We start from the raw sequence: 25,514 nt of genomic DNA on the forward strand, positions 1-25,514 counted from the left end.
ACTTGTTTGAATCACCTATCAATGAAATATGTTCCAACACCATACGAGCACCATTTTACATCGTACATATCATACATGAGAAGTTTCACTTTTATGGTGGACCCCAATTTCATAGTGAGATGCATGGTGTCAAATCAAATTGGTAGGGTGTTGGAATGTGTTTTGTTGGTGGGAGATCCCAACATGTAAAAAGCAAAAAAGAAAGTATAAGGAGTTTGTCACACATTGTATAGGGGTATTTATAATTTACCCTTATACGGACCCCTTGTACTATGGGGTCAGTGACAAAGACCCCCTATACTTATTTTTTTCAACAAATACCCCTGAACTTTTATATTGCGACAAATGCCCCTCAACTGTTAAGTTAGACAATGGAAGGCTTAAATTACCAAAATACACTACTAAACTTTTTGAATTTTCATTTTTTCTTGTCCTTCTCTCATAACACATAATTGACCCAAAATAAAATACCTTTAAAGCCTCGTTTGCTTTTTGTTGGGTAAATGCAGTTACCTAGGTAAATTTTTTTCCGTGAAACACTTACTCGGATAAGTTCATTTACCCATGCTCTTTTATTTGTCATGTAAATAAGGCAATGACCATTTTATCCATTATTAAAAAGGCATTTTTGTCTCATTCAAAATAAGTGATACCTAGTAAAATAAACTTTCCACAGTCTCCACATAAATATGAAAATAGAACATGGGATTCTTAGTCAATAGGAACCAAAATCCCATTAACCAACTTCCCCCCTCTCAAAATCTGAAAAAAAAAACACCCCCTAATTGTTACTGGATTATCACCGGAAGCTTCATCAGCTTGTGATGGTCTTGCTGTGAAATTCATTTACCATTGAATTTTGATCCCGGACATTGATTATCACGAGAATTGTTTAGCATTGGGTTTCCTCAAGCTACAGGATTTTTGGGTTGACTTTGCAAAACCAACGAGTATTTTAACAAGGGTCAGGTAAGGTGGGTCTCATCAAAGAGTGGAACCCATTATTCTGCAACCAACTTGGCCCATCGCTAGTGACTAAACTCTGGCATGGGTTGTAGCTCAAGTGTCATGTTTGCTGACATGGCCACTAAGCTCTTGAACTGCAGCAGGCATATCAAGTATGCAGTAATCGATCGAGAACATCAACTTGAATTGGTATTTTTGGCAATGACTGCCCGATGCTCATCACCAATTGCATCTTCTGTGTCATTTGCGACACGACGATGATAACCAATGACCCGAGTCATCAGGGAGAAGGAGAAGCTAAAATGAAACTCATTAGCTCTCTTAGGACTCACAACGGAGTCGACGACAGTGCCAAAGTAGCCGTGTTTCAACAAGAAGATGAAGTAGGTAATCCCAAAGTGTTGTCACTCAAGAAGGATTTGGTTCGGGTTGCTGGTCTTGGCTTGGGTGATCACATCCGGTCACTTGCACCGAAAGTTCTGTCGGTGAGTGAGCTCACCTCATATACGTACTTGGTTGAAATGTTTGCAATATCAAGTGGCGAGTCCAAGCTAACGGTGTTAGACTTCACAATGACGTTCAACCACTTTTGCATTCATACCGGAGGGGAGGCCGTGATTCAACAGGTTGCACCTACAAGGATGAGCAAAATAGCCTGATAAAATAAATTAAAAAAAAGGTAATTTGAGAATTTAGGAAAAACACTAATCGAAGGGTTCTTTGATCTTTGTCATAAAAAGGGGAAAATGTCTAAAACTCACCGTGAGTTTTCAACATTTCTCTTAAATTCACCACAACTTTTCAAAATGTGTAAAACTCACCATGTCATTAAATTGACGTTAACAGACTAACGGGTGTTAATATATTACCATTTTATTATTTAGACATGAAAAAAGGAAAAAGTTCAAAAAATATTTTCAAATATAAAATGCATAAAAACATAAAAATTCCAAAAATATAAAAAAATTATAGAAATTACAAACAAAATTAAAAATTATTTTTAAATTATAGAAACTATAGAAATTGAAAAACAAAATCAGAAAATAAAAATTGTAGAAAGAACACCAAAAAATTATAAAAAACACAGAAATTGTAAATAAATAACAAAAAATATAAAAAAAATATAGATTGTAGAAAATAGAAAAATGTAAAAAAATAGAAATTATAAAAATAATAAAAATTATAACAAAACACTAAAATTGCAAAAAAAAAAACTGATCATTTTTCCTTTTAACTCACCATTCAAGGATAATTTGATTATGAAAATTGTTCTGTTAAGAAACATTGCTTTGTCACTACTCCATAGTACGGGGGTCCATGTAATTTACCCTTTTTTTCTTCGATTGATAGCGTGTATAGACCTGTTCATGGGCCGGGCTGGGCTTTTATTGTGTATTAACAAATTTTTTTAAGGCCCGAGCCCGAGCCCGGCCCGACCATCGGGCCTACAATTTGGGCCTGAGCCCGGCCCTCATAAAAAGCCCAAAGCCCGAGCCTGGGCCCGGGCCTGAAATTTAGCCTATATTATTATTATTATTAATGTTGAAGCAGCTGAATAAAGAGAGAGATAGATTGAAATTATAAAGAAAAGAATAATATATATATATATATATATATTAAATTATAAATATATATTTTAATAAATATTATATTATTTATATATTTTATATAATATATAAAATACATATTATATATTTTATAAAATATATAATACTGAGTCGGGCCGGGCTTTTTTGACAAATCCCGAGCCCGGCCCGAAACACAATCGGGCTTACTGTATTAAGCCCGAGGTCAGGCCCGCGGGCCTAATTATATGACCAAGCCCGGCCGGGGTGCGGGTCGGTCCGGGCCGGGCCGGGCCGTCGGGCTACCCGGCCCATGAACAGGTCTAAGCGTGTATTGTTTTATTTGCCGTGTTTGCTTTCGTGTTCCGCAGCGCAACGCCAGGCGCCAACCGAATTAAAAATGCAGAGAGTTATGTTTCTGTACAACCGATTCACGATCCAATCTCGCGAGAGATAATCTAAAATCTGTCGGATTGGAATAAGGTGCAATGGCGGGTTGCAATTTTATTCAAAGATTCGATTTTTATTATTGTCGCTGACTCGCTGTTCCCACTTCCCAGGTCCTCTCCCTTCCAAGTTGTAGTTCTGTACCTCTGTTGCTATCGAGCCAAAAAGCTGTGCAGAACCAGATCAATGGAGCCAAGGGGTCTGGACCATTAATGTGTTTGGTTAAATGGTTTCTGCGATACTAAAATTCCCCTGAAAGTCTAAACGCAGTTGGGGAGCATCAACGAAGATAGAAGGGAAAGAATGTATAGCGGCTCCAGCGATGGCGAAGGCCATGACGCAACGCAGAGGAAGATACCCTCAGCGTCCTCCATGTTGTGGGTCCGAAATCTTCGTCGGTTCATTGGATCTGGCGCTGGACTCGGCTCTGAAGCTCTGATGGGTCAGTTATTTTCCTCTTGCATTGCTAAATTAAACTTGAAACAAAATCATTGGTCATACTCATATCTAAATTACATGATGCTTAAGCACTGAGGATACTAAATGATCACTATTAATTCGATAGTTTTATGTTGCTATCTGCAAATTGCTATTCTGCCGAAAAAAAACTGTTAAGCTATTTGCTGTAAATATAATGAGCTTAATTTGAACTTGAATGTACTTTGTATTGCGGCAATTATTTGACGCATTGGGAGGGGGGGGGGGGGGACTGGGGAGCATAGCGTATCATTATATAGAGAATATGCATTTTACATTTCAGGGAAGTTGATGGATCATTTTTTAAATAGTTATGAAGGCATGCGGAATTTGAATTATTTTTTACCTTTTCTTTTTTTTTTTTTTTTTTAATGTCATTTGGATGGTTGGTTTTTCACTTGCGATGGGTTATGAAGGCGTGCAGAATTTGAACTATCTTCCGGTTGTTTGTTTTTGAGTCATGTAGAATTTTCAACTAGTTTGTGGTATTTGTATCACTTGAAATTTTTGTAGTGAAGAAGTTTATTGCTTAAATTTAGGCATTGCAACTTTGGCTTAAAAAAAAACTGAAAATAAAAGTAGAGATGAGATTGATAACATCTGAGGCTATTCTGTCAGATCACTTGAGGGCAGATTACCTCCAAAGGTGGATCTACATTCTTCTTCATTAATAATCTCACCAATTACAACAAGTACAGACATGTAAATTCACACTCACAGACAAATACATGCTTTCTCTCCAATTTTTCACTTGAAGATTCCAATAAGAAACTAACCCAGTTAAGGTAATATCCCTAACCATATTTATTATGGCCATTTAAATTGTACTGTTAGGGTTTCCAATAAGATACTTTAGTTAGTAATTTATGGATTTCACTCCTCTCCCTTTAGGAACACCCATTGTTTTAGAGGGCGGTACACCAAAAATAGTTTTAACTAGTTTCCACTTTTACAAATTGGTTCTGCTGGAATTAGGGGTGTCAACGGTATTCAAAAATCCAATTTCGAATTCGATATTCGACATAATCGAATCAAATTCGGATAATTCGAATATCTAATCAGTCGAATTTGGATATCCTATTCTTACCGAATTGTTAAGCGGCTTCGAATTCGGATATGACCTGATTCGATTCGGTAAATATCTGAATTTGACCAATTATTTAATTCTTATATATAATATATAAAATATTTTATATAATTTATATATAATAATTAAGTTATATAAATAATTTATATATTTATATACTTTATATCAATAAAATATTTATTATATATATTAATTATCTAAAATAATTAATTAATCGAATTCGAATTCGAATATTAATTTTCAATATCCGTCGGATATCAAATCGAATTCGGATGTCGGGTTTTCTAATCGGATTCGAATTTGGATATTGCCTGATCCGATTCGAATTTGATCCGTTTACACCCCTAGCTAGAATATGTTTTATCTTGAAAATTACTGAGATAATCCACTGTATTTATAGATCCTGTAAAATAGTCAATTGTGCCTCATAATGATGCCTAGCCTTGAACTAGAGGCACTGGTTTCTTAATTTGTACAGACATGCCTTAACCAAAGGGCATGTGTATGAATTTTGACATTTTGAGGGGTTGTTTGGTTGGGAATCGAATCATATAAAAAGGTCATTTTTTAGGGAAGATTCCCGATTAGTACCCTGTACTTTGGGCCTAGTGCCACTTTGGTTCCCGAACTTTAAAACGTGGCAATTCAGTACCCGAACTTTCAAAATGTGTCAATCCAGTATCTGTCGTTAACCAATCCGTTAACCAACTGTTAAGTGACATTTAAAAAGACACAAATGTCCTTTGAGTGTCATCTAATTTTCTTTATCAACCATCCACATGTTGATAAAAATGAACAGTCTCAAATCCTTGCCTCTTCTATTCAAGAAAGTTGGGGTTACGTCTTAGTGGGCATTCTGGTGACCCCAGCTTTCTTGAACAGAAGAGGCAAGGATTTGGGATTGTTCATTTTTTGTCAATGTTTGGATGCTTGATAAAGAGAATTAGATGACACTCGAAGGGTATTTGTGTCTTTTCAAATGGCACTTAACGACTGGTTAATGGCAGGTGTTAGATTGGTACGTTTTGAAAGTTTGGGTACTAAATTGTCGCGTTTTAAAGTTCGGGGACCAAAGTGGCACTAGACCCAAAGTACAGGGTACTAATCTGGAATTTTCCCTTTTTTTATCAGCAAGAGAAATTCATTAAATTAAATGATTATAAATTGGTACAACTGTTGGATGATTACAACCCAAAAGTTTACAGGCTAGTCCAGAATAGATATGGTCTGTCAACTCCCTGTTTAGCTAGAAGCCTAGAAAATCAGCAATCCCATTTGCAGTTCTTCTCACCCAGTTGAAATTTGAATTTAGTTGCCACAATGATACCGATCTCCCTAAAAGCATGCCTGTGTTTCTAAGGTGCTGCTTTGAGTTGTTTTTCCCAATGAATTACTAGTTGTGAGTTACCTTCGACTTCCAATTCCTTGAGATCAAGTTGTCGTGCTAATCTCAATCCCTGAAGCAATGTCAAGGTCTCTGCCTTGACTGAATCTCCTAAGTCAACTGGACCTGAATACATCACATCCACCAATCCTTGATGATCTCTAATCCGTCCCCCCCCTCCCCCTGCCTGCTCTTCCCGGGTTGCCCATAGAGCTACTATCAAAATTAGTTTCAGCTTATTAACAGCTGGGTTCCAATCCATTTGCACTTCTTCATTGTGTCTACCTGTTTGCACTACTTCAGACCAAGCTCTAATAATGTCATTGACTGAAAAAACTCTGAACAGCTCCAGTGTTTTTACCCAATATGCAGCTCTCACTAAGATAGTTTCCATTAGCTCCTCCTTTGACATGCTTTTCTCACTGAAAATTCTTTATTCCTTTCTTCCCATATCGTCCGAATCAATGTTGCTCTTACTGTCCACATGATCTTTCCTCTCTTTTCCTTGAGCCTTAGGAAATTGGAGTTGAATAAACTTATCCCTTCTTGTGGGGGAACCCATTTGCAACCAAAGAGAGAATAGAAATATTCTCAAATGCAAAATACACGAAGACAGGAGATTCATAAGTAAGGTAAAGTTTCACCACTAGCATTACACAAAACACACACATGAGGAGAGAGGCAAGAATTGGGCCTCCTTTTCTATAACATGCCATAGGTGTTGATCTCATCAAGGAACACTTCCCAACACAGAGCTTGCACTTTAGGAGGGATAGGTTTACACCAGATTTCTTTTACTGGAAAAACTACCCCCTCCCCCTGGGAGTAGAAAGGACTAAAAGATTAAAGAAGGAAGCACAAGAGAACAAGCCGTCAAGGGAGGGGATCCAAACCCTAACATCAGGTGTTATTTTGGTCCTAAAATATAGTGTCCAAGGCTGAAAGCAAAGAAATGAGTGGTTCACATTCATTGTCCCTAAGACCCCTCTTGAACCCAAAATCCCAATTAACCCCAGATGGAGAGGTTACACCAAACTTGGAAATAGGTTCAAACTTATAGGTTGAAAGGGAGTAAAGTATTGAGAATTGTTGGCAAAGAGGCATATCACTGACCCAATGATCCTCCCAAAACAGTGTTTTCTGCCCACAGCCCACATCAAAACGAATTGAACTTAAGGATGGAAGTACCTATATTATTGCTTTCCATGGGGATTTTGAAGAAATGTGCATTTCCAGCTTTGCATCCCAACCATTCTCTCCTAATCCATGTATGCTTTCAATGACCCTGTGCCACAGCCTATCTCCTTCCAGAGGAAATCTCTAGAGCCACTTCCCTAATAGAGCCGTATTCCTCTTGATTAGATTCCCAATTCCTAATCCACCCTGCTCCTTAGTTTTACATACTTGTTCCCATTACCCAATGTTGTCCTAGTTATTTGGGGTTTTTGGGAGGGGTGGGCTGGATATGGACCTAACCTTGGCATTTTTTTTTTTGTTTTACAAAGTGGAAACTCTCAGATGCAAACCCATGTTACCATGCTTATCAGCCCAAGATTTTACCATTACACCAATCAATGGCCCTTTCTTGTAATCAAAACATCTTCTAACTATACAAACCTAAAAGCTTGAAAGAACATAGCTGGTTTATGGATCCTTATCCCAACTAGAATCCTGGAGTGTATGCTTATTAATAACGACTTATACAATTTGTTGCACCCCCTTTTAACTTTTTGAGTCTCTTGTTTGTTGATTGTGGATAACTAGAAAGATGCTTTCAATGACCCTGTGCCACAGCCTATCTCCTTCCAGAGGAAATCTCTAGAGCCACTTCCCTAATAGAGCCGTATTCCTCTTGATTAGATTCCCAATTCCTAATCCACCCTGCTCCTTAGTTTTACATACTTGTTCCCATTACCCAATGTTGTCCTAGTTATTTGGGGTTTTTGGGAGGGGTGGGCTGGATATGGACCTAACCTTGGCATTTTTTTTTTTGTTTTACAAAGTGGAAACTCTCAGATGCAAACCCATGTTACCATGCTTATCAGCCCAAGATTTTACCATTACACCAATCAATGGCCCTTTCTTGTAATCAAAACATCTTCTAACTATACAAACCTAAAAGCTTGAAAGAACATAGCTGGTTTATGGATCCTTATCCCAACTAGAATCCCGGAGTGTATGCTTATTAATAACGACTTATACAATTTGTTGCACCCCCCTTTAACTTTTTGAGTCTCTTGTTTGTTGATTGTGGATAACTAGAAAGATGCACAACCAATTTTCTTTGATTTTCATGTCTATTGGATATGGTAGAGTAAGATATCATACATGCTTATCATGACATCCAAATTGCCACATTCATCGTGTTGTTTTTGTGCCTTGAATTCTTTATTGCAACCCGCTTCTTGACTCATTCTGAATCAAGTTGAGAAATACCCAAAGGCAAAATTTCATAGTGGTTTATGGTGGAAGCATATAGTGGTATGGATCTGATCCATGTTCAGCTTATGGGTCCAACCCGAATTTGATATGTTATGTTGTTTGGGAGTTTTCTGTTTTATGTATCTTTTGCTTTGAAAAGAAGTTGAGTTTGAGAGATTGGGTATATTGGAGTTTAGGGTTTCTGTGAAAGAGGGTTTACACAACTCTGTAATCTCCATTGCTGTTTCTATAGTGAATTTCTGGTCCTCCTTCACCCATAGACATAGGCTATATGCCAAACCATGTAAATCTGTGTGTGCTCTGTTTCTATCTTCTCTTTATCTCCATTTTACTTCATTTTGTGTGCCATTCAAATCTATGTTTTTTTTGGGTTTTACATAACACATTAGAAAATGTGAAGTTGGCACTCAAGCCAAGGCGGATGCATTTTATTTACCATTAGTTATAGGTCACAAATGCAAAAGCACATGGTAGTATCTGGTTGACAATTTAATCTACAAATATTTTCTTTGTCAATGTATTTTTTATCTATTTTTACATCTTTTGAGTTTTGATTATTGGACTGGAGTCCTGACAGCATATTTGTTCTTTTTTTTTTAAATAATGGATAATGGATGTAAGCATCCTATAATATTCCTTTAATCAAATGGAATTTCCCAAAGATGCAGAAATGTTGGTGGATGGCATTCCTTTACTTATATGGAATCCATGATCAGGTCCTTTGGTCATGCATTGATTATGATTTGAAATGGAAGCTCTCAGCCAATTGACCTATACACCTTTTTGATCCTGATTCCTGACACCTTGTTAAAGTTGAGATCCCACATGGACCTTTGTGTAAAGCTTTGAATAAAAATAACAGTTTGTTGGGCATGGTTGAATTCAAGGAAACATCATCTCCTAAAATTCATAAACATCCTTACATCATATTTGTGTTCTAATCTTTTTGTTGTCATCATCCGATCTTCTAATAAAGTGAATGTGAGATTTCATACAAGGACATTATCTAAAAAAAGCTTTTGAATGTAGTTTTTTATCGTTGATAGTCAATTTTATTAAAAATGAATTAACAATATGTGCAACAGAATGTGCTAGCAATGCTTTAAAAACCGACCTGGAGGCCGAACAGTTTTTGCCTCTGGGTCGTGGGTCACTAGTTCGATTGTCTGGGTTGAATGGGTCAGATCGTGCCACATCAGCCATATGGAAATTCAAACATATATATGTATATACATGTATATATGTGTATAGATATGTATAAACATGTGTTTTATCAATGAATAATGTATAATTATGTTCTACATGTAATATATGTATTATTTTATATTTAATTTATGTTTTTTAATTCAGTTTTAAATTTTTTATTTGTGAAAAAATATTAAAAATTGCAATTTGAGGCAAATTTTTTTTTTGTTTTTTTGATTTTTTTTGCGAAAATAGCAACACAGAGATCTCGAAAAGTTACCCAAAATAAAAAAATACCTCAGTCAGACATTAGAGTGCAAAGTTATGGCCTCCCGAAGTTTGCATATACATTTAGTGTGCAACCCATGACCCGGTCATTGGATCGAACGGGTCAATGGTCCAACTGTCCGGGTTGGACGGGTTTTGACCTCCCTCCGGGTTTTACTCAAACCAGACCTAGAATCTTGCCTAGGTGACAGTTCGAGCAGTTCAACTGGCCGGGTCAACAGTGGGTTGAAAACACTGGGTGCTAGGTACCCCAAGAAAGAACCTATCGTTGTCTCGTTGAGCCTCCCAAAAACTTGTATGTACATTTTTTACATTACAAATTTCTCACCACACCCCAGAATAGTTGCTCTCTATCAACCCCTTATTTTGTCTTGGAATCAACCGAACCATTGGATGATCTAAATGCCTGGCTCAACTGGATCTCCATTATTACCTATTAATTCCTTGATCTCCCTCATTGTGTTCTCTTAAGGCCATGGTATCTGTTTCTCTTTTTTCAGCCACCACAACACAATTTTTAACCTCCTTCCACTATGAGGCTTGTGAAACTCAATGCTTTTGCCAATCTTAGTCCTTGTAATGCTGCCAGTAACTCTGCCCTTGTTGAATTTCCTTGACCCACTGGTCCTGAATATGGTGCAACAATATCACTATTGCCATTTAAGAAAACACCCCCTATTCCTAACCATCTAGGGTTCCTGCTATTACACCCATCAAAATCTAACTTTATTTCATTCATTTTTGGATGTTTCCACAGCAAGCTAATTTGAGGTTTAGCTGAAGGCAAGTTAGTTATCCAATACCAACCTCTAGTTATGTCCTTAAGAGTGAACGGCTTAAATAGGTTCAAGGTTAATGTGATACCCTCAAAGTAACACTCTCAATAATGGTGCTTGTATGTTCTTATAAAAAAAAAAAATAAAGGTGCTTATATGTCTCTTATTACCACAATACTACAGCGTTGTATACCTCCACATAATTCTCCGCTCCTCTTTGGTAATCTTGGCGAAGTAGCAGTGAAGAGGCTGTCCAAACACATTGGGGGGGGGGGGCGGACCTGCTACCACAAAGGGGAAAAAACCACTCCCAGTTACTAGCTTTGGATGTAGTTATTCCAAGAAATAAAATTATAGGTTGTTAATCTTTAAATTTTGTTCCAATTTTACATTTTCCCCTTACAGTAATTTTCCTTCATGTAGCAGTGGCACCCATTGTCTCATTAATTGGTATTGTTGTCATCATCTCCTTTGCATCTATGTCAACTCAAGACATGCTTGTGTATAATGATGGTAATGGAATATGAAATCCTCTTATCTAACAACCTAACTCTGGACATTGCTGTTCTCGTTTGACAGAGCTTGAAACAAAGAGGATCTTGCTTGAAATTTTCAAGGAGAAGCAGCAGAAGAATGCTGAAGCTAGATCTATCCCAAGCTTCTACAGAAAGGCATGCACTGTAGTTTTTACTTGTGTGGTTGACATAGTTATCTTTATTGCACGAGTGTATAATATGTTCTATATTAAAATAGTGATCTGGAATGGAAAAAATGATGGAATAAATACATTAGTCCTTACATTCTTTTCTCCTAGCCTGAGTTGTCAGAATCCTTGTTTTAGTGAAGTCTTAATTCTGATGTCTAATTTTGACTTCTATACAAATGCATACAGTATGTTATCTTTGAACAGACATGTAGGATCTTCACTGTCATTGCTGTAACTACCATTTATATATCATACCTCTATCATTTTGTTTCTAATTGTTCTTTGTTCTTTGTTTTTTTTTTTTCATTTTTATATGATACAGAAACCTGAAGAGGGATCTATCAGTCATAGAGTCCAAAGACTTGCAAAGTACCGTTTTCTGAAGGTAGTTTTCTGTAATTGATTTTATTTTCCAGCTTGTGATTGTTATTGTTGCTGATGTTTTCATATGAATTTCAAACTTTGCTATTTGCAGATGTCTTTTTACCAGACAACACTTTGTCTGAACTTAAAATCATTTAGAACTTAGAAGCTATTTCATCTTTTGTCCCAAATGTAGTTTTTGATCTTAACTGCACCAGATCAATGCAGTTCTCTTTAATTTATTTTCTTTGTTTAAACAATAAAAAAACTTATTTCCTTAGTTTATTTGCTTTATTTTCTTTTATGAACTATTATTTTGAAAATCTTATGACAGTTTGGCCCTAAATTCCTTGCTTTGCTGGCAGAAACAATCAGATCTTTTGCTTAATGCTGATGATTTAGATGCTATGTGGGTATGCTTAAGAGAAAACTGTGTGATTGATGATGCTACTGGTGCTGAGAAGGTTTGCATACCCTTTCAAGGAATCTTACTTTCATTTTTGGGCCATGCCATATTAAATTTGCTTGTTGGAATTCAGTGTTCCTTTTTCAAGTACTGAGACTTGGGAATTGTAGGTTCTATTTTGTAATGATGTCTTTATGCTAAGAAATTAAATCATGGCCTAACTTTGTTCTGCTCTGTGTTTCACCTTAAAGATTGTTTGAAATTTCTACCATTACAAACATTTATTGTTAGCTTACATTTATTTTTGGAAAAGATACTTAAAGTTGTTAGCAGTTGGTTATTAGTATGAAGAAGGCAAAAATTCCAATTCTATGGTTTGGCTGCCCCATATGTTACCCATAGAGCTGTCATGTGAATATAGTTCAAATGGTCTGCCATGCACTACTGTTTCTTGTCATATTCTGGTATATATATATTTTTTGCTTGAAAGCATGTTATGCATTTTTTTTTCAAATTTCAATTGCAAAATGTATAATTATGTCTTCTGTTGTGCATTTCAGCACTACTTGTTTGGACTTCTGGAATATATGGCTTGAATTGTTGCAAGAATAATTTCATTGACACAGTTGGCCTAGTCAGATGTTTAACTAGTTTGTGAGCTCATAAAAGCTCAGTCCATCATTACTTAGTGGTGGAAAAGAACTTGCAAACAGTTGGTAGGTCCTTCGAAGCTTCTTGTTCATGATTGGGAGGCTATTAGCCCCTAGCTTGAATTCTATATTCAGCTGGACCTTAGATCAATGCATGCCCTTCCTAATGTTCTAGCTAGAGGGAATTCATAGACAATCTTTGTGCTGGGTCTCATACCCCTTTGGCCAATGTTGCTCTTGTTATCTTTTTTGTTTTTGTTCTGAGTTGCTCTAGGTGTTGCCTTAACACTTCCTCGTTGTATTTTTATTTTCCTCAATGAAAAATTTTCTTTTGCTTATCAAAAGAAAAAAGAAACCTTTTTTTGGTGATGGTTGCAAGTTTGGGGAGGCTGTAAGACTAGCTCTTTTTTCTCAGTTGGGGGGGGGGGGGGTTGATATCTCTCTTGTATTTTTATTTCACTTGATCTTTTTACTTACTTGATTTAATGAAATTCTAAGCAATTAACGACAAGGAAAGCCCAGTTCCTAGAGATTCGGACAAACTATGGCATTTGACTATCAAAAGCATACATGGATTTTCTTAGGACATGAGCGTAAACCCAAGAACAACTCCTACTTGGATATAATGTCTGTTCTTCCCTCTTTCCTGCCTTTCCTTACGATTGGTGTACTTTCTGGTCATAAAACCAAATATTTGGAGGTGTTTTTTGGAATGAGGAGGGAGGAATTATTGCTCTCTGTGGAGAAATAGACTAGTATTTTAGTGAAGTCCCTGCCATTATCAGTTGTCTTTTCTTTTATTTACTTGTTATTAGTTTTTTGGGCTTATTATAATTTCTGTTTATTAGTATTTCTGGGCCTTACTGGGCCTATTATTATTTCTGTTATTATTGATTAAGGAGTGTGTTGGGTGGCAGGGGCATATATGTCTTTATGTTTATTGTTTTAATAGAAGCATATAAATTAAAATTCTGGGCGGCAGAAACCAATTCTATTCTGCGCCCTTTTCTTCTTCACATTCTTCTTCTTCTCTTCTCCTTCTCTCTTCTTCTTCTGTTATTTCCTTTTGTTTTTCCTGCTGAAGCTACATCAAAATTCTGATCAACTGAGAACAGCACCCGCCGTCTTGGTATCAGAACCAGGTATAGGGCTTGCTAGGGCTCCTATGTAGGCTTCTTCCAGTCGGCCACATGAGGATGCATTAGGGCTGGATTCTTTAGACTGTCTTGCCTGATTCTTGGAGGTTGATTGGAGAAATTCTTGCTGCCCAAGATCTGCAATCTTGGAGATCACCAATAACCAGGAAGAATCAGAGTTTTTTGGATCAGTTTAAGGTTTTTGGGGCTAAACTTTCAATTGGTACTGGCGCCCAGTGGTTTCTGAGTTAAAAACGGTCACTTTATGAGATCGGCAGCTTGTAGGAAGATATTGAAACCTTCTGGAAGGAGCGTCTGGGTCTTTGCCTTTTCTCTCTAGACTGATTCTAGGGTTTCTACTGAGAACAGGTCAGTTTAGTGTTTTTGACCTATCCCATTTATTTCTTCTGTCCTGTTTTCAGTTCTGGACTGTTAAGGGAGTAGTTCAGTCTTGGAGTTTGTACTGGATTACTGTTAAAGTTGTGTTTCAGATCTGTTAAGGGAGTTTTTTGAGGTCTTTGTGGTGTGATCAGTATGGAAATAGGTGAGAAGGAACCAAAATCCTTTGGAGAAAGATCCATGGGGTTTGGGAGTATGTCAGATAATACTTTTCAGATCACTACTGTTAAATTTGATGGCACAAATTACCTGGAATGGGCCCAATCAGCCATGGTGGCCATTGGGGGAAGGGGAAAGCTTGGATATGTAACTGGAGACATTAAAGAACCAGCAAAGGGAGACTCAACCTATGCAAAATGGGTTCAAGAAAACTATCTAGTGATGACTTGGCTTTGCAACTCTATGTGGCCACACATCAGTAGAAATTACTTATGGGTGAAGACTACTGCTAAGGAAATCTAGGAAAATATGAAGGAAACCTACTCACAGCCCTTTAATTCAGATTACGATATTGTAAGGCAACAGTTACTCACTAGGGACAGTGTCACCTTGTCTCAAGCCTATTCACTAATACATAGGGAAGAGAGCAGAAGGAAAGTTATGCTACAAATTCCACCCGTGGAATTAGCCTTGGCAGCAGTGAAGTCAAAATCTATTAGTGATAAGGAGAGGGAAATGAAAAGGGAAGACAAGAGGGATATGGTGTGTGATCATTGTAAGAAGCCAAAGCACACTAGAGACACTTGTTGGAAGTTGTGTTCTCATCTTGTTCTAGCAAGATTCAATAATAAGAAGGGGAATGCCAATGCAGCAGTTACTACTGATTGTGCATCTTCCTCTATTGCAAAACCCACATCCCTAGATGCATTAGCTGCAGTCAGAGCTGCCTTAGCTCAGTTAGAGTGTGAAGTTGGAGCCTCAGGATCATCTCAGTCTTCAACTGCAACTGTTTGCTGGAATACAGCAGCCGAAGAAGAAGAAGAAGAAGAAGAAGAGAAGATTTGAGAAAGGCAGCTATTTCTCTTCAGCCGGCCCTACACTCTTATATAGATGATTATAAAATAATGTTACATGAATGGACTAGAATGCCCCTGATTAGTGATGGGACACCTAGACAAATAAAACAACTGAAACATTAAACAAGTTTAGGCCCAATAACTAAGAACTTAAGACACAAATATGACTAACATAAACACTAAAAACAGCCGAACCAACACTCCCCCTCAAGCTAAGCATGGATGTCAGTCATGTTTAGCTTGCCAAGTAAGTCTAAGAACTTCGTTGAAGCTAGTCCTTTAGTTAACACATCTGCAATCTGCATCTCGGAAGGAGTATAAGGAATGCAGAGTTCTCTTGAGACAATTCTTTCTCTAACGAAGTGTTGGTCAATCTCAATGTGCTTCGTCCTATCATGTTGCACTAGGTTATTTGCAATGTTGATGGCAGCCTTGTTGTCACAGTACAGCCTGAGAGGACACTCGACCTTTATCCCGAGCTCACCAAGAAGGGTCCTAAGCCACAACAGTTCAGCAACACCATGAACCATAGCTCGATATTCAGCCTCTGCACTTGATCTAACAACCACATTCTGCTTTTTACTTCGCCATTTAACCAGATTTCCTCCAACAAACGTGCAATACCCAGAAGTAGACTTCCTGTCTCCAACAGAGCCAACCCAGACTGCATCAGTATACGCTTCAATTTCAATTTTATTGTGTTTTTTGAACAGAATTCCTTTTCCTGGGCAAGTCTTCAAGTACCTAAGAATTCTTTCCACTGCTCTCATATGAGGAATCTTTGGAGAGTGCATGAACTGGCTGACAACATGTACAACATAAGCAATATCTGGTCGAGTGAGAGACTAATATATCAACTTCCCTACCAGTTTTTGGTATCTTTCTTTATCAAGGTAGTCCTCTCCAACTGATTCCTATAGACCATGGTTCTGTTCTATTGGAGTATCTACTGGTCTACACCCCACCATACTTGTCTCCCCTAGAAGGTCTAGGACATACATCCGCTGACATATATAGATGCCCTCTTGTGACCTAGCAACTTCAATTCCAAGGAAGTATCTCAGATGGCCCAAGTCTTTGATCTCAAACTCAGAAGCCAAGAACTCCTTTAATCTTTTTATCTCTTCCAAATCGTCCCCTGTAATCACCATATCATCCACATAGACGATTAGTACCGTAAGTCGGCTATTCTGTTTCCTTATGAACAAAGCATGATCTGCACCACTTTAAGTGTATCCCACTCTCTTCATGGCCCCACAAAGTCTATCAAACCAAGCCCGAGGAGACTGCTTAAGGCCATATAATGTTTTCCTCAGTTTACATACTTTCCCATCAAAACCATAACCTGGTGGAGGATCCATGAATACCTCTTCACGTAGATCACCATTTAGAAAAGCGTTCTTCACATCCAACTGATGTAGCTCTCATGAGAAATTTGTAGCTAATAACAATAAGACCTGGATTGTGTTGAGCTTTGCGACTGGAGCAAAGGTTTCCTTGTAGTCAATCCCTTCCTTTTGAGTAAACCCCTTTGCCACAAGTCTGGCCTTATATCTTTCAATGGACCCGTCTTCCCTTTGCTTTACAGTGAACACCCACTTGCATCCCACAGTGCTCTTCCCTTCTGGTAGATCCACTAATTCCCAAGTCCTTGCTTTCATTTCTTCATTCATAGCCTTTTTTCATCTTGGATCAGACACTGCCTTTGAGTACCTAGTAGGAACATGCACGGAGGAGAGAGCAGACACAAAGGAATAATAACGAGGAGATAAACGTGAGTAAGAAACAAATTCAGCAATGGGGTGTTGGATAGTACAAGAATGGGTAGACTTACGAAGAGCAATGTGGAGATCCAAATCAGAAGTATGAGTGATAGGATTACCTGGAGTTGCTGAGGTAGATTGATCTGAGTCCGATTGATTGCTGCCATGAGTTAGAGGGTCTTTTTTCCTTCTGTTGTAGGTGATTCTTATATCTTTCTGTTGCTTACTGGTGTCCTCAGTTACATCTGCAGCATCAAGAGTGGTAACAGGTGCAATGGGAGCCTCGCTAGGTTCACCCAGGATGCTACAACTAGGAGGATCAGGAGGAGAAGATGGAAGGCCCGAGGCAGAAAGAGGCACAAAAAAGGAGGGGGAAGAAGAATCCTCTTCCATCCCACTAGTCTCCCCCTGAAGAGGATTCTAGGAAGAATGAAAATAGGAGTGAGACTCAAAAAATACCACATCTTTTGTGACGTATTTCTTCTTGGTGATGGGATCATAACACTTGTAACCTTTCTATGTAGGAGCGTACCCTAGAAAGATTCCTTTCGTAGCCCTAGGATCCAACTTGGTCTTCTTTGGATCCTTTACATGTATAAAACACACACAACCAAAGACTCTAGGTGGAAGAGGAAAATCTGGAAGATTAGGGCAAAGGACAGAGAAAGGAGTTTTCATACCCAACACCTTGGATGGCATCCGATTTATCAGATATGATGCGGTAAGGACTGCTTGAGACCAGTAGTGCTTGGGAACTTTGTGCTGAAATAATAAAGCTCGAGCGGTCTCCAATAAGTGTCTATTTTTTGCGCTCAACAACCCCATTCTGTTGAGGGGTACTAGCACAAGATGACTGATGTATCATGCCAGCATCCTCCATGAACAAGTTCAAGGATCTTTCAAAATATTCCGCAGCATTGTCTGAACGGAACTGCTTAATCTTGTCAAATTGAGTTTCAATCATTTTAGAAAATGCCATGGTTATCCGTGGCACTTCATCACGTCCTTTTAACAAGTATATCCATGTGCATCGTGAGTAGTGATCAATAAAACTGATAAAGTAACGAAAGCCATCCATAGAAACAAGGGGTGAAGGGCCCCAAACATCAGAATGGACCAAATCAAAAGGAGCTTGAATTTCATTACTAGAAATTGGATAAAGAGTTCTACATTGTTTTGACAACTGACACACTTCACAAATTAAACTTTGACTCGAAATACCCTTGAATAATTCAGGAAACAGCCCTTGCAATGATGAAAAAGGTAAATGACCTAGCCTAGGATGCCACAAGTGTAACCTAGTTATTGACTCATCATTATTCTGACTACTAGTAGCAAATGATTGTAAGGCCGAACTTATGTTTGCATCAAAATAGTAGAGACCTCCACACTCATGACCGCTCCCAATCGTTCTCTTCGTCAATCTGTCCTGAAAGACACAATGAGTAGGAAAGAAAGTTATGCTACAGTTTAAATTCTTGGTAAGTTTCGAAACAGATAAGAGATTTGAAGAAAGATTGGGAACATGTAGAACAGATTTAAGAGAGAGGTTCTTGCTTAGGTCAACCCCCCCTTCCCAGAGATGGTGGAGAGGGAACCGTCAACAACTCTCATCTTATCTTGGCCAGACATCAATTGGTAAGAAGAAAATAAAGAGGACATGTGTGTCATGTGGTCAGTTGCATCGGAATCAATAATCCAAGAAGTAGAGTCTATAGAACTAGTTGTGCTATAAGTAGAGACAATACCTGATCTGGCAAGAGAGGTGGAAGCAAGGGAATTAGTCCTTAGACGGGTCAAGGCCCGGCTAAGGACCTCTACCTCATCAGCAGTGAAACCCAAGGATCCGGATGTGGAAGAATTAGAAGTCTGTCCCATGGGAGAAGATGCAACTGTAGATGTGTTCTTCGAGCTATCACCACTGTGACTAGTAACATGATTCCCACTTGCTGTTTGATTCTTTAGGGGCTTCTTGCCTTTCCTTAACGTAGCTGATTTCAGATGAGGATAAAGAACCCAACAAGTCTCTTTTACATGCCTTTCACTACCACAATGAGAGCACTTAAGATGCCTCTTGTCTGAATGCTTGCTCCCCTTTTGGTTTGAAGAAATCAAGGCTGAATGTTCAACAGGCTGTTCGGCTGGCTGTATTTGAGTGTCAACTTGCATCTCTTTCCTCCTAACCTCTTCATTCCTTACTAGATAATAGACATGATGTAAATCTGGCATTTCATCCCTTCCCAAAATTTGAGACCTTATGCTCTCATACATTGGGTCTAAACCAGCCAAGAACTTAAAGGCTCTATCCTCTTCAATTTGTTTATCATGCCTCCCCTTGTCTTTTGCATTCTCCCAATCAAGAATAAGATGATGATCAAGTTCTTCCCATAGTCCTTCTAGGGTTGCAAAATACGTTGCAACTGTCATATCTCCTTGTCTCAATGCAGCAATGTCTTGGTTCAGCCTATAAATTCTGGCATTGTTCTTTCTTTGTCCATAAGTTTTAGAGACTTTCTCCCAAATCTTAGCAGCAGTAGGAAAGTGTTGAACAGTCCTGGCCACTCTTGAAGTCATCGAAGGAAGCAGCCAGGACATAACAGTAGCATTTTCCTTACGCCATACTGCATACTCCGCACTACCCACTACAGATTCCTTCTTCTGTCCATCTAGATAACCCGTAAGTTCCCGGGAAGTAATAAAGAGCATGGATGAAACAGACCATTCTCTGAAATTATATTCGTCCAACAGTACACTGGTGATCTGCAAGCTGTGCAGATTTGGATTTTCCAGATTAGGAGACTTCCCACCAGTTCTATTATCCCTAGAAGTCACTTCTCCCGATATTGAAGACATTTCCTTCCTCTTACAGTGATCACAATTGAAAAAAAAAACTCAGTACAAAGAACACTATTTCAGACTTACCGAAGCTGTTGCAGGTCTGAGAACCCCTTGTAACAGGTCTGAAACTAAGAACAATCCACCTCTGTACTGTGCTGAACTCTTTTGGACTAGACTGGGCTTTGACTTCTGCTGTAGTAGACTGTGATCACCCGTACAATCTGTACTAGGACTGTCGAAGTCAGTCCTTCCACCTAGATATGTTCCACACAGATCTCTCTTAGCAGCCGAATTAGTAGGGCATCGATTTCTAGAACAAACTCCCCTTGGGCCCTACAACCAAGGGAAACCCTAGATACAGACCTTGCTGTGTTCTATGGTCAGCCCTAGGGTTTCTTCACAGCGGCCAAGATAGGGAAAAAAAGGAATAGAGAAGAGCAGAAAAAGTGGCGGCTGTAACCAGACAAACGGATTAGTGCTCTGATACCATGTTTGCTGGAATATAGCAGCCGAAGAAGAAGAAGAAGAAGAAGAAGATTTGAGAAAGGCAGCTATTTCTCTTCAGCCGGCCCTACACTCTTATATAGATGATTATAAAATAATGTTACATGAATGGACCGGAATGCCCCTGATTAGTGTTGGGACACCTAGACAAATAAAACAAATGAAACATTAAACAAGTTTAGGCCCAATAACTAAGAACTTAAGACACAAATATGACTAACATAAACACTAAAAACAGCCGAACCAACAACAACATCTACTACTACTCCCACTTCGGCTTTTGCTTACTTAGGTACTCGAGCTACTACATATCATGCTTCAGCCCCAAGTAACACTAGCCATTTTTGGATTGTTGATTCAGGTGCTTCTGACCATATGACTAGTTTATCCTCCATTTTACTTCCTACTCCTTATCTTCTAGTAGAGAGAATTTCTATTGCAGATGGCTCCCTTTTACCTATTTCAGGCAAGGGAGATATCAGAGTGTCTGATACCATCTCATTATCCTCTGTCTTACATGTCCCTAAAGCACAAATCTGATTTCAGTTAGTAGCATTGCTAAGAATCAAAATTGCTCAGTAACCTTTTTTCCTGATCATTGTGTCTTTCAGGATCTGGTGACAAGGAGGATGATTGGGATTGGCTGTGAGATGAATGGAATTTACTTGTTTGAGCATCCACCTGGAAGGAGTAAAGATGTTGGGAGGTCTTTTGTGTCTCAGTCTGTGAGTCAGATTATGCTTTGGCACAATTGATTGGGTCATTGAAGAGTCTTTTTCCTACTTTGTTTGAGTCTGTTCAAGTGTCTAGCCTAAGGTGTGAGAGTTGTGAACTTGCAAATCATTGTAGATCAACCTATTCTTTGAGCAATAAAAGAAGCATTGTTCCCTTTGAAATTGTGCATACCGATGTTTGGAGGCCTTATCACATTAATGCAATGGGTGGTTACAGATATTTCCTTCTATTTGTTGATGACTACTCTCGTTTTTCTTGGGTTTACCTTATGTGGTCTCGAGATGAGGTTCCTATTCTAACCCGTGCATCCCACCAGATGGTTTTAACTCACTTTGGAGTAATGATCAAAATTTTCAGATTTGATAATGCCAAGGAGTATTTCACAATGCCCTTGGCCTCATATCTACTCGAGTATGGAGTTATCCATTAGAGTACCTGTCCTTGTACACCCTAGCAGAATGGAGTAGCTAAAAGAATAGACACATTATTGAAGTTGCTAGGAGCATCATCTAATGCTCCTATTCATTTTTGGGGGGATGCCATCCACATAGCTGTCTACCTTATCAGCAGAGTTCCTTCACAGGTTTTAGACATGAAAGCACCTTTTAACCTATTGTACCCTGATAAAGACTAGTTCACTATTCCCCTTAAGACCTTTGGGTGCATTTGCTTTGTTCAAATCCTTGGGCCTCACCGTTCTAAATTTGATCCTAAGGCAGCCAAGTGTATTTTTCTTGGGTATGCACAAAATCAAAAGGGGTATTGCTGTTATGATCCAGTCTCTGGGACTAGGTTTGTGTCTATGGATGTTACATTCTTTGAGGATGTCCCTTATTACTCCAGGACTTCACCCCAGGGGGAGAGTGGCGAGCAGGGTGTTTTTGCTCAAGAAGTTCCATTGCCTATTCCTATCAATGAAGGGGAGTGTAGTGAGGGGGGATGTCAAAAGTGTAAGGAGTTGAGAGTGTTTCACAGACGATGGTGGAAGCAGGTTGGTTCCTGTAACGAACAGTCCAGGCCATCTCTAGTCTCCTCTACGACACCAGATTCAGGTATTTCACCCTCTGTACCTACTACTTCTGTCGATGATATGCCTACTAGCACCACTGAACCTTAACCTCCCATAGATGATCTTGACCTTCCCTATTGCAATATGCAAAGGAAAGCGTCGCTGCACCTCAAATCTGCATCCGATCTTTCATGTTAGCTTATTGAAGCCATACCTGGCACCTACAGCTAAGGTGAGCCCAACACTACCTCAGCTCTCAGATGATGGGGATCTTCTGGTGGAGCCACAAAAGATAACAGACTTCTGCAGGGTTTAGACAGGCAAGAAAATCTGCAAACAGGAGTAAGTAATTTGGAGTAATGATTGGTGGAAGATGCTACCTGGGAGGACTATGCAAAGTGCTTTTTTTTTTATGGGAAACAGTAACTTTCATTAATAATAATGGAAAAAAATTACATCTGCCACCATCCAAGGGACGGATGGAGAACCCTTTTGATACAAACTGTCTCAAAAACAGGCCCAAAACAACTCTTGCCTATTGACTCCTTGCTTTGCTAAAGCATCAGCCATACCATTTGCTGATCTTCTTGCCCAAATAAATCTCACCCCAATCTCCCTTGCTAAGCTTGAGATTTCCCTTAGCTGATGTCTGAAAAGCCACGTGCCCAAGCTTCTAGATTGCAGCCAGCCTATTACTAGTTTAAAGTCTCCCTCCACTTCTATTTGTTTCAATTTGCAATGCTTTGCCAATCTGAGACCTTGGAGTAAAGCAAAAACTTCTGCTCTTAGGGAGTCTCCCACCCCTATAGGGCCTGAATACAGGGCCAGCACTCTACCTCCCTCATCTCTGAAAACACCCCTATTCCCAAGGGGCCTGGGTTGCCTATAGAGCTTCCATCAAAATTTAGTTTCACTTTAGAACAAGGTGGCGGGGTCCAACTTTCCTGAACTGATGGGGAGAAAGATGAGGAACCAGCTATGACACTCCATCCTCTAGTGAAGTCAGTGAAATAAAAGTCTTTAAAAAGATCCAAATCTTTCAGCCAATGTATGATCTTGGTAGTGATGCCCTCTGTAAGTGTTTCCTTGGTTCTTTCCTGTCCTTGGAAAGTCCTATTATTTCTCTCCTCCCACACTGACCATAATACAACTGCTCTTGTTGTTTTCCACATCACCCTGCCTCTCTTCTTTGGTAATTGGAAGAAGCTAGAGTCGAAAAGGTACCGCACAGATGAAGGAGGAGTCCACCTGCAACCAAAGAGAGAGGAGAACCAATCCCAAATACAAGAAGTAAATTGATAGGAAATAAATAGATGAGCCACTGACTCTCCATTCTGCAAGCAAAGGCAATAGCCACGAGGGGAAAGGCACCAACCTTTCCTTATTCTTTGAAGTACACCCAAAGTATTCATTTATCAAAAAAACAAAAATAGTACATCCAAAGTGGCTCCCTTGAACCAGCTCATTTTGTAAATCTAGTACAGCTATTTGAGTGGAGTTTATCAAACCGCCTTTGAGGGGCCATCTGTTGTTAGAAAGGGCCTTGTACTACTCCTTTTTATATTTCATTTATAAAATTCAGAAAAGTTCTTCATACAAAAAAAAAGCTCAGTTCACCACTTGTGAATACATTCTTTGCCTACAAAAATTGAATGCTTTAAATAAAAGGAAAATATCAACATTCTGTTTTTTAAGTAATTTAACAATCAACTATTATATAAAATTTTATATTTTCTATTAATGCTTCCTCTCTTTATATATGTATATATTGAACTTTGCTCCAACTATTCTTATTATCTGTTCTTCCCATGCTACTTGACTAATATATTCTGAAGTTTTCTGGTGTCTATCATCTATTCAGTTCTCTCCCTTCACTCAGGATTAATAACAGAAACCTTATTTATTTATTTTTGGAATCATCTCATGCAAGCATTTTGATATGGGAAGGATGCTAATGAATTTCTTTTAAATTGCCTTTGTGCAGATGAACTATGAAGATTTTTGCCATATTGCTTCTGTATGTATGGAGCAAATAGGTCCAAAGTGTCGACGGTTTTTCAGCCCTTCAAATTTTATGAAGTTTGAGAAAGATGAGTCTGGAAGAATTGCCATCCTGCCGTTTTACCTTTATGTGATGCGCACAGTAAGTTTTACTGTTGTATTTCTAAGAATTTCTTCTCTAGGATAATTTTCTTCCAAAATGAATAAATTGAAATGTCTAGGATTGCTTTGCTGCATATGCTCTCTCATGTATATCATATATTTTTTTGATAGATAACAAGACTAACTTTATCAATATAAACAGAATAATATATACAAAGATTAACCTCCCAAGGGGAGGTAGATAAACCTATGCCACCCAAAAGCATTTCATTTCTCCTTCCCCTCTTTGTATCTGTATTTCCTCTCTTCCAAGTGCATTATTGTATATCTGTTGTAGTGATTCCTGGGACCGATGCCTTGTGTAGCTCCTCCTGCTTTACCAAAAATAAAAAAAAAACCCTTATTTGACTAGTTTAGTAGCCAACCCATTTGCATCTCTCAGTACCCATTGCAATTTAATATCTATATTCCTTGTTAACCACTTGATCTGTTTTAGCACCTCTTTATGAGTCCAAGGCTCCAAGATGCTTTTCTCTCATCTTTTAGCCAACCAAAAACCACCTGGAACTCCCCTTCAATGATTACTTTCTTCAAGTTCATTTCTTTTGCTTTTTGTACTCCATATAAAACAGCCATTAGTTCATCCCTTGTAGAATCCCCCACCCCAACCGGACCTAAGAACAATGCTAAGATATGACCTTCCTTATCCCTAAAAACTTCTCCAACCCCGAAGGGCTTGGAATCATTTACTTTTTCCATGATACACTTCAATATGATTTGCATGTTTCTTTCTTTTCTATTGAATATTCTTGCATTCCTTTCTTCCCAAATTATCCTTGTTGTATCTCTGTTTTTTAATCTAATAATCGATTTTTGTGTTGCTGATAAACGATAGCATTGTTGCCTTTGTGCATCTCCACAAAATTCTCTCTCTTTTCCTTGGCCATCTGAATGTGCCAGCCTCAAACAAATTGGCTAGTCTATTAGGCAAAGTCCATTTGCACATAAATTGAGGAAAAAAACCAATCTCAAATGAAGGTGACAAAAGGACAGGAGATTAGCAGGTGGTAACTAGTCTCACCATTAGCTTTACAAAGAATGCTTAAGTTAATGAATAAACAGACATTCTTTCTTCTTTTTTCTAATACATCCAAAGTATTAATCTTCTCATGATAAACCTTCCAACAAAAGCCTAATTTTTTAAGGAGATAGGTTTGCACTAGACTTCCCTTATAGGAAAAAGGGAGGAGATGACTTATGAAGAAGTGA

At 38.5% G+C, this 25,514-nt stretch overlaps 1 protein-coding gene across 1 annotated transcript in view; it reads left to right on the plus strand.

The window, feature by feature from the left end:
- The first annotated feature begins 2,995 nt into the window (after positions 1 to 2,995).
- The window catches only part of LOC104586265 (putative serine/threonine-protein phosphatase 2A regulatory subunit B'' subunit TON2), a 38,881-nt gene continuing 16,362 nt past the window's right edge, over positions 2,996 to 25,514 (plus strand). The window contains exons 1-6 of the mRNA XM_010243441.3: positions 2,996 to 3,014; positions 3,092 to 3,420; positions 11,197 to 11,288; positions 11,646 to 11,708; positions 12,052 to 12,150; positions 24,127 to 24,285. Of these exons, the coding sequence (XP_010241743.1) occupies positions 3,282 to 3,420; positions 11,197 to 11,288; positions 11,646 to 11,708; positions 12,052 to 12,150; positions 24,127 to 24,285 (552 nt within the window). The 5' untranslated portion in view covers positions 2,996 to 3,014; positions 3,092 to 3,281. The remainder of the gene's footprint in view (positions 3,015 to 3,091; positions 3,421 to 11,196; positions 11,289 to 11,645; positions 11,709 to 12,051; positions 12,151 to 24,126; positions 24,286 to 25,514) is intronic.

The sequence above is a fragment of the Nelumbo nucifera genome, chromosome 4 (genome assembly GCF_055504915.1).
Source record: "Nelumbo nucifera cultivar China Antique chromosome 4, China Antique-T2T, whole genome shotgun sequence".
Taxonomy (NCBI): Eukaryota; Viridiplantae; Streptophyta; class Magnoliopsida; order Proteales; family Nelumbonaceae; genus Nelumbo; species Nelumbo nucifera.